Source organism: Alosa sapidissima, chromosome 22, assembly GCF_018492685.1.
Source record: "Alosa sapidissima isolate fAloSap1 chromosome 22, fAloSap1.pri, whole genome shotgun sequence".
In the NCBI taxonomy this organism is placed as follows: Eukaryota; Metazoa; Chordata; class Actinopteri; order Clupeiformes; family Clupeidae; genus Alosa; species Alosa sapidissima.
In genome coordinates this window covers 24,390,503-24,400,502 of record NC_055978.1, presented here as the reverse complement: position 1 = coordinate 24,400,502, position 10,000 = coordinate 24,390,503, and the positions used below count along the sequence as shown (strand labels likewise).

Sequence of the window (10,000 nt, the reverse complement as noted above, 5' to 3'; positions counted from 1 at the left end):
CAGGCATCCCTGTGAATGGGCCATGTGCTCCTTTGGCAATCTTTTGGATTTGAAAATGTTTTTGTGTCTTGCAGTCATAGTTGTCACATGTCCAGTAAAAAAAGAGCAAGGGACAGTCCTCTCTCTCATTACCTTTGCTGCTATTGTGAAAATGCAACCCTGAAGGATGCTGAAAAATCTCGCCGAATCTCAGTGTTTGCCCTATTAAGAGTTTTCTCTCCCCCTCATAGGGCAACTGTGCAGTTCATAATTGCCCCCCAGGGCCCTTCCCCACTTGCAGTATTTTCTGGACTCCTAGAACACTTCTTTTGAACTCAAACTCGGTCTCCCGTTGTTTCACTTGTATCCGCTCATTTCTCAACATCTCTCTAACTCTGCCCTGCGCTCTGTCTCCCCCTACAGGCAGTACTACGAGATGCTCTACAACACGCCGGACGAGCTGCTGAACCTGGTGGTGGACCAAGGCGTGCGCTACACCGAGCTGGAGTACACCAACGCGCTGAGCCTACTGCACCGGAGCCAGACGGGCGTGGGCGAACTATCGGTCCAGAACGTGCGGCTGCAGCGCCTCAAGGAGCTCATCTGTGAGCAAGCGGCCATCAAACAGGCCACCAAGGACAAGAAGATCACCACCGTCTAAGGGGGGTGGACAAGATCACCACTGTATAGGGGGTGGGGTGGATGGAGGCCCCCCCACAGAGGATGGACTGATGGATGAATAAAATGGATGGGATGTGTTTATTAATGTTTTAATTATAACCCTCAAATACACACACGTATAAACTCAATGCTTTAACAGAGTCAGCAAGTTACTGAAACTCGGATCTCTTCTCCTCTCTCTCTCTCCCTCTCTCTCTCTCTTTCTTTTTTCTTACTCTTTTATTTATCCAATTACAGCTCATCACTCTTCCGATAATGCCTTTTCATGCAGTTTTCTGACTTCTGGTGTTTGTTTGTTTGTTTGTTTGTTCATACAGTTTATTTATGCATTAACACAGCGAACCGGAAAGTAACTTTCTCATCTGATACGCATCTACAGTAGTGACTTTGTACCGCACCTAACATTTCTCTAATAAGAAGGCCTAAAGATACAAACACACACACACACACACACACACACACACACACACACACACACACACACAAACACACAAACACACACACACATACACACTAACTCGATAAATCCTTAGATCATGCTCCTGTGGACTTGGCTTCACCTTTTAGTACTGGGGGACTGTATGTCTCTGGCTTGGGGCCATCTTCATCTCATTTTCTGTGTAATATCACAGCGGCGTGCCGTGCCGCGTCCGTATCACAGCCCTCCTCAGTATCTCTCGGTCGGCACCCGTGCCCAGAATAGCCAATGCTAGATTAGAACCATTTGAATTATTATCAGGTGAATGGAATCTTCTCCACCTCACTTTTCTTTTTTCCGTCGTCGTTGTTGTTGTTGATGTTGGTTGTGATTTTCTCCGCACCCTGGAGATGAGGTAATGGAAATAACCACGCACTCGTTTAACCACAGATTCTGTTTTTTACTTTCTCGCTCACATGATTTTACTACCTCTACTTTGTTTCCGGCAATTTCCTAATCTTCTTCATTTCACCCTGTAGTTTCCAGCTGAGGCAGTGGGGAGGGGTGGGAGAGAAGACCTGATCCGTAAAGGCTCCCAATGCTGACCATTGCTGCATAGAGGCTCATTTGGAATGCAAGAGCCGGCCTTGCTGCAGCGTAAACACAATTCATACAAGGATGGTTTTACAAAATGGATGCTTGCGAATTCACCTTCACTGTAATTTTGGGACCTCTGTTAAAAGCCACTGCATCCCCCTGCTCAGGCAGATGCCGAGGCAAGTGCACACACACACTCCAGCACAGAGGCACAAATGATTTGTCTCTCGTGCTCCCCTGACATCTTTTAGTTCATTAAGTGTGGAGAAAAGCGCTTAAGAAAAGACAGGAAAAAATGGAAGGGGAGATAGAAAGGAATAAAGAGAGCCTCGTCAAGAAAATGGAAGAAAAAAGAGAAAAACACAGGCACGAGGCAGGGACGCTTTTTCCCAGAAAGTGCCGGAATGATCCATCATAATGACTCAGCCCCAGAAATCAATGAGGGAGTAGGGGTAGCCATAGGGATTAGCGAGAGGCAAACAATCTTTCATTTCTGTCGCTGATTTCAATCTTGAGGAGAGCGTTCTACAGCTGTCAAGCCAGGTTGAGGATTTTTTTAATTTGTTTGGCAAAAGGGCAGATAGAGCAACGTGTGAGGTATGAAAAGGGTATGACTGCCAAGCCTTTAACCCTGAACATGGGCGGCCTCACTGGGGTAAAGGTAGAGTAGGCAAAGGCCCAAAGGGTGGGCTGTGAGGGAGGCTGCTTCCAGATATAGCACATGTATGTGTCAAACAAAGGCTTTGTTATGCTTCAATATTATTTCTATACTTTGTTTTGTTGATCTTTTGTGTAGACATTACTTACAGAACCACATTTTGTTTTGCACAACACTAATTAGGACGTCCATTGAATTTGTTTTTATTAATATATGAATGTACTTCTTGTGTGCCTGTGTGGTGCAGGATTAATTAAAAAGGATTATTTTGAACCTTGAAATGAACATAATATCCTGGATGAGATCACCTGGAGAAACCTAGCCGATAACACTGAATTCTGGAAGTTACTGATTTGCCAATCCATGTTGGTGTAAAAGAGTAAAACAGCAACAATAAACAATGAGATGACAATTCTCTGTTTTGTGGTCTATGTGAACGCTATCCTGAGACCTATTTTTTCAGCAGTGCTATTAAGACTAATTTGTTACTCAAACTGACAGCATCACATAAGCTACATCATCAGAATTACAATAAATTAGAATGTTTAAGGGATGTTCATTTTAAAATTCTTAAAAACGTGAGATAAAATTATGAAACAAATCATGTTTCTAGCATTGTTTGATGAAAGCCCAGATCTTTACTCTCCAAATCTTCAAGTGTGCTATATTTGTATTTATTTTTTTAAGTATGTTTGTGTTCGATTGTATGTTTGTCTACTTAATTTGTTTTCCATTAAGTTGGTTTAAAAAAGACTTCCTGGGCAACTAGCGCTTTTCTGCACACGTCTGTCCATCAAGCGAGCAAGGACAAATAAACTACAAATCCCATAATTACCTTCGTATCTCTTATGTTTGGTTACTAGGTAACGAAAAAGACGCTCTTCAAGATAGGTGTTGACTTTAGCCTCTAACCGGGTGTAACTTAAACGTTATCCTTTTAACTTGTTCAGGCATCACGTTTTATACTTGGTGTAGAAAACACAACAAAACAGTTTTAGGAGTTGTAGATGTTATGTGACAAAAATGACAGCGGCTGTTTCACCCCCGTATTTGCCGCGAAACTCACCGATATTCTCTCCGGTATCACTCGACTCTGTCACTCCCCATGGGCCACTGCCTGAAGAGTGCGGGGATGTGACTTCATTTTTAACCACACCTGGGGGTCCCCAAAGGTACACAGACACGTTTTCTACATCTGAAGACGAAGACGAGCAGGCAGAGAAACACATGGAGGTAGATGGTACACCATTTATTGATTGTTTATGTAGCCTAGCTAATGTTTTCCCGTGGCTACCCAGCTCTATAACTCCTCATTTGATGAATAACTTGATAGCTGCAGTTGGTCTCACTGCAGAGCAAACTGTCGATTATGAAGGCGATGACTGCACAGATTCTCAGTGTAGTAATGGTATTAATAATCATGAGTTAATTGTACCAGATGAAGAACAAAGGGGAGCTCACTGAGGAGGAGGTGGCGGACTGTTTATCCAATCTTGGACTTTCTGCGACTGGACTACAACACGTCTACCAGTTTCTTTCTATTCCAGTAAGATCATGAACACATAAGAACCTGCTCAGCTACACTGTATCACCAAATGACATATTACATCTGCTTTACCAAAGCCTAACTCAATATATCACCCCATTAGAAAACCCAAGCTATTTCATACAGCTGTAGCCTACTATAAAAAAAATATGCTTATAAAATCATTGCTCTAACGTTATGCCATTTTGAAAAGGAGAGGGGAAGCCTTTTTGAGCTCTGGGGTCGATTTATATTAAATTTGTGTTACTGTCTTGGTCTCCGATGTATTTTCATTTCTGTTTTATGTAGACCTTAATTAAATCTTAATCTTAAATCTTAATTAAATCTGTGATTCTATGTTTTATCTGCCTGCAGGGACGCAGTCTGTCTAACATATCCATTCTCTGCAATTATGTCCATCTTCAGAAATTAGAACTTCCACACAATAAGATAAAAGGTATGACTATAATTTTATTTAAAAATACAGGCAATAAACCACAGTATCTATCTGTATAGCCTGTGGTCATGTAAGCTAACGGTATTCATTCTGGTGGATCATTAATGTTATTAATTTGCCTCATGCATCTTCCTGAATTGGTTTGCTTATTTTCCTGACATCGCCCTTCATGCATCTTTGGCGTTGCATGGGGAAGGAATAATCACTGTTGTGAGTAGTGTTGCCATCCCCATCCCTCTTAGTTATCTGAAGCTGCTAATGTTGTATGACTGCTAGATCTATCCTGTGTAAGCCACATGCCGTACCTCATAATCCTCGACGCATCACACAACGAACTCATTGACTTCTTTGGATTTGAGCCACCCAAAAATCTCAAGGTAGGACCTTCAACTGACAGGAAAAGACAAAGTTGTATCTTTGCCCAGCTTTGAACGCTTATCATAAACCTCCAGTGTTCTGTGCTTCCACCAGCACCTCACAGCTACTAAATATTCATCCTTTGAGTTTATAGATAGAAGCAGAAGTCATTGATATAATTAAGCATGCTGACACTGCTGTCAAATTAATGCACGTGTTGTTCCTCTGATGTGCTTAAATTATTTACGGTTTGGGTGTCGCAGGAAGTCGATTTCTCCTACAACCAGATATCTCAGATGAAGGACTTGTCTGCCTACTCCTCTCTGAAAAAACTCAACCTTGACTGTATCCTTTATCCTTTAGACTGCTGAAGTTCAGTCCACTTGATTGCTACAGTACTTGAGCTGGTGAGTCCTTCTGTGATGTCTAGAATCAGTAGCTCTGGCCACTGCCGAGATTCATGCACAAAGGCCCTCCAGTTTTCTCTAGTTAGCCACTTGACCTCGCCGCTCAGATAACCACTTCCAGGAGATCAGTGGACTGGAGAAGTGTGCCAGCCTCACCCACCTCAGCCTGGCACACAACCAGATCTCCCGCATCAGTGGCCTGGACAACCTGCCACTGAAAGAGCTCTGCCTGGTAGGCATGACAACAGCCTTACTGCAATAGTATTGTGAAGTCCAGCTCCATTCATGTTACTTTTTCAAAATGACACTTCTATGACATTTGTGACATATGAGATTTGTGAGATCACTTTTCTGAGATTTGTAGGTACATATGTAGTATCACGGTGAATAGTTACGCAGAGGAAAAGCATCCTTGTAGGTCTTATGGTAAACTACCATCTTAATTAGTTTAGATTGTATTGAACCAATCAGGAAACTATCAAAGAAAGTTAGCAGGGAACTATTTTCTATTCTCTATTTATACTATTTTGAAGTGAAGTGTTAGCATCTTTTAACGAGTAAATGTCACCTGGTCTCATCTCTATGAGCAGGATAATCTTGCCTTTGGTGTTTTGTATCAAAGGCTAGCCTTATTGAGCTCTGCAGTATTTATACTCTACAGTCTACAGAGTATAAAATGACTGCAGAGTTCACTTTTAAAATGCTTTTTAAATCAGCGTTCATGATATGATGGGTCTCCCGTGGCCTAATTAACTGGCTCTGCCTAACCAGGTGACGTGCTGTGTCTTCTCTCACAGATCCTTTGTTTACACATCACCTTGGTATTCACTGTGTCACCTGTCATCCAGATTAGTCCATGGTGTCATCAGTTTAAATGGTTGTTTGTTTTCAAAAAGACACCCTCCCAATCGTATCTGCTAATGCTAGCTTTTATGCTAGCCTTTTCTAAGTATTTGGGACAGCATGGGTGTGTTATTTGGAAGGGGGTGGGGGGTGTTAATTGTTTTCCAGGCTTTCTCCTCAGCAGTGAGATTCAGTCCGTATAATTTAATACTCAGTCTTAAATAGATACAGGCTGAGGCAGGGCTAATGCGAACAGGTGCTGAAGCTCACCATATGGCCAGCCAGCATGCCTCCGGACCCTTGCCACTCCACTCAAGGGTGTTTGTGTTGTCCTTTATCAAAGTGATTCTTCACCGTCAGCAGCACGGGCGCCGCAATCCTCCACCCACCCATCCGACCGCCCGTGTGCCCGTTGGTCCCCCAGGGGCCAGCTGCCGGTGTAGTGAAGGAAGCTGGACCACGTTCAGCACACACTCTCTTACCACACACACACACACAGAGTCTCTCTCTCTCTCTCTCTCTCTCTCTCTCTCTCTCTCTCTCCTCTCCTCCCTCTCTCCCTCTCTCTCGTGCAGTTTGGCCCTCTCGGCTTCTCTCCCACGCCGGCACACTCTTAGCAGCGTGCTGCTGTCATCCGCCTCCCCCTCTCACCCCATCACACTCCAGCTCCAGAGCCTCCGGGGGCCTCCACCGGTCACGAGCCCCCCGCTGAGGGGCCTCTCCCTGCTGGGGAGAGCGGGGCTCAGGGGGCAGGGCCTGGAGCTGGAGCTGGATGACAGGCATGGTGCAGAGGAGGAGGAGGGGAGGGGGGGAGTAAGGGGATGTGCCCTGGCAGAGGAGAGTGGGCTGGGGAAGGCGGAGGGGAGGCACGCTGCCTCCCGACTGGTTGGCACAGCTCTCCCCGCGCGCGGCGCCAGCTGTTCACCTGTCAGTCGTCACCTGTCAGCGGAGGCAGGGCTGAGTGGAGCTGGCCTGTCACTCGCTGACTTGGCAGAGGGGAAAGTTTCACATACTTAAACACAGGGCACAAAGCACTTGAGTTAAAATAAGTCTGTGACTGAGTGTATGTATGTGTGTGTGTCTGTGTGTGTGTGTGTGTGTGTGTGTGTGTGTGTGTGTGTGTGTGTGTGTGTGTGTGTGTGTGTGTCATCTGGGTGTGTTGCAGCCTTATCTTGTCTTGGCATGACATATGGTGTGTGTGTGTGTGTGTGTGTGTGTGTGTGTGTGTGTCGGGATGACGGGTGGTGTGTCACCCAGAGGGGTAATCTGATCCAGACCATTGAGAACCTGCAGCCCCTGTGGACCCTCCAGGTGTTGGACTTGGCCTGCAACCGAATCCAGAGCCTGTCGGGCCTGCAGAACCTCCACCTCCTGGGCTCCATCAACCTTGAGAGAAACCAGGTCCGTTTTGAGCCTCTTCACTCTTCCCTTACAGCTCTCTCCACTCTCCCACACATAAGTAACATATTAGTTCTGCCTCTGAACCCATAGTAGTGATTAAGGTAGACTTTTCCAGAGCTGGATACATTTATGTTGTGCTATAATGATTGAGTCAGTGCCAAGTCACACTCTCAGAATAGCAATGACTGTAGTACTTCATATGAACACGTGTGAAGTGAATTTTTAATAAATTCATGTTTGAAATATGCAGCCTATTTTTAAGGCTGTCAAGAACAGCATTTTGCCTATATGTCCAGAGTAGTGGGTAGTGGGTTAGTAATGGGTAATACGCCAATGTATATGAAATATACATTTTACTTATGGCTTATGGTTATATTTCTTTTTGTACTGCATGGGCTATACTGTGAATGTAATTATATTCCCTTATATTCCCTTACACCAATGCAGATCAGTGAGATCAAGGAAGCCACCCATGTCCATGACCTGCAGTTACTGCGAGAGCTCAATCTGAAGAGGAACCCAGTCCAGGTTAAGCTCCTCACCCCCCTCCTCTCATTCCCTCCCTCCAGTCACAGTGGTCTCTCCCTGTCCAGTCTCTCTCACCGCAGTGTCCTCCTCTCTCCTCCACTCCGTCCAGGATCAGCCGGACTATCGGCTGGCTGTGATCTTCCTGCTCCAGCACCTCACAGGCCTGGATGAGCAGAGGGTGACGGTCGAGGAGAAGGTACAGAGTGTGTGTTCTGGAGGTTCTTCATGCTTTGTATACATGAGGGTTGTTATTGGTTACACCATGAAATGTTGACACAGACTGAAATGCTGTAGGTCTGTCTGATCATGTTTTAGTATTATGCTTGCCTTGCCCACCAAAAAACCTGGTTTCCTCTTTACCTATCAGGTCTTCATCTCTATTTAAACCTTTTCTTGTAGTGGTGTCTCTAGCAGAAAGATTTGACTTTCGGTGTAGTTCCCCACTTTTCTAAGTTAATTTAGCAGCCCCAGGAAGCCAGGAAGGTGTCAGATAATGACTTGCCTGTTGGCTATTTTCACTGGGGTCTCCTCGGCACCAGAATATGTAATCTCAGGCTCGGTATGAAGCCGGTCGTGACCTCTGCCAGTCTTCAAACGCCCTTTCTTCCTCCTCTTCTCCTCCTCCTCCTCCTCCTCACCTCTTCACCCTCTTCCTCGTCCACCACTGCTGCGGGCTGTCCGACCCCCACAGGTGTCATCGGTCAATAAGTACGACCCACCCCCTGAGGTGGTGGCTGCCAGGGATCATATGACCCACGTGGTGTACCAGCTCATGCAGCCCCAGGTCATCCTGGACAGGTGAGTCCACAGGAGTCCTCATTACCTGCCTGCTGAGTTACATCTCCCCAGGTTCCTCCGCAGTTAAGGAGACGAGTCTTTTTTATATTTTATTTTTTTTAAAGATGAACACTCAGTGCCCTTTCTCATCAACCCTCATTAAGCGCTTTGTTTAATGTTGAAGTTAGGTTTTTTTATCCGATTCTTAACTGTCAAGTAAAGTTTATATTACATGCCTGCCAACAAGGTCACTGTCATTAATTGTACCAAAGGCCTTGCCTATTGTTAAGTTATGACAGCATGATTTTTACTTAGTTATTGTTCTTGTGCATATTGTGATGATGATTGATGTCTCAAATAAACTGTGAAAGCATTGCACAGTCTTATATGAATAAGCCTACGCTGTTCAGTATGACTAACTGCATAATTACCAAATATCTAATTACAGTGTGACACAGAAATAGCTATATTAATTAGTCATTAACTATTCATTTTTGTGAGTAGATGTGCTCGGCATCTATTGCTAGTTATGCATTTTGTCTTCATTGAACTTTGTTGCAATTTTCTCTGATAATACGGCACATTTCTCAAAACCAAGATTCACATTCTAAAATCCATTCACATGGAGACTGAAGCAGATTGTAATTTTACCAGACAGTTTGATACTTTTGCAAATTGCTACTACTTCATTCCTTTCAGATAAAACATTGACAGCCAAACTACTCCAATATATTTACTATTGATTAGACAATTGTTGATATTAGTTATTTTCAGTCTGATGTGAATAACTACTATTTTTGTGAAATTATACTTCATCTAAAGTAGACACCGTGTGCTTTTGAAGACAGTACATGCTTACAGAGTCTTGCCATTTTGGCAGACTTGAGAGCATGATCAACATAATAGTCTTTTTTCTTGAGCTCTCGAGTTGTTTAAAAAAGAAGCGTATGGAATTATAGTGTTATGAGAGTTATGCACTTGTGTGAGATGATAGTGCATATATGCAGATATGAATACCTATACATTGTATTTAATACCAGCATGGCTAACTTTATTTGAACTTTGAACATTGACTACTGTATGTCATCGTTCCTTTTGTGTCAGCAAAATAAATCTGTTAGGTTGTGACCTTATTTGGAGTCCATACCATTTGAGACACAAATGTATGCATGCTGTCAGAATGTTAATAAATAGCACACTGATTACGCTGTGTGGGTGATAGGGGGGGTTTTCACATATGGGTCCAGAAACAGGTTAGCGTGTGTAACCTTGTGCCGTCCTGCAGGCCCTTGTGAGTTAAGGTCAGTCGTCCGTGTTTTAATGTGACCCCTCTCTCCCGTGGTTCAGCACGCTGCCCGGGCTGGACACTCCG

The 10,000-nt window shown here is 44.2% G+C and overlaps 2 protein-coding genes across 2 annotated transcripts in view; both read left to right on the top strand.

The window, feature by feature from the left end:
- exoc4 (exocyst complex component 4) overlaps nucleotides 1-2,745 on the top strand; it is a 119,554-nt gene extending 116,809 nt beyond the window's left edge. The window contains exon 18 of the mRNA XM_042079565.1: nucleotides 403-2,745. Coding sequence (XP_041935499.1) covers nucleotides 403-640 — 238 coding nt within the window. The 3' untranslated portion in view covers nucleotides 641-2,745. The remainder of the gene's footprint in view (nucleotides 1-402) is intronic.
- Nucleotides 2,746-3,201: 456 nt separating this feature from the next.
- The window catches only part of lrguk (leucine-rich repeats and guanylate kinase domain containing), a 21,470-nt gene continuing 14,671 nt past the window's right edge, over nucleotides 3,202-10,000 (top strand). Inside the window, 11 exon segments of the mRNA XM_042079566.1 lie at nucleotides 3,202-3,566; nucleotides 3,772-3,879; nucleotides 4,234-4,315; nucleotides 4,592-4,692; nucleotides 4,936-5,017; nucleotides 5,187-5,311; nucleotides 7,180-7,323; nucleotides 7,771-7,851; nucleotides 7,961-8,047; nucleotides 8,543-8,649; nucleotides 9,976-10,000. The exon segment at nucleotides 9,976-10,000 is cut by the window's right edge and continues 95 nt beyond it. Coding sequence (XP_041935500.1) covers nucleotides 3,357-3,566; nucleotides 3,772-3,879; nucleotides 4,234-4,315; nucleotides 4,592-4,692; nucleotides 4,936-5,017; nucleotides 5,187-5,311; nucleotides 7,180-7,323; nucleotides 7,771-7,851; nucleotides 7,961-8,047; nucleotides 8,543-8,649; nucleotides 9,976-10,000 — 1,152 coding nt within the window. The 5' untranslated portion in view covers nucleotides 3,202-3,356.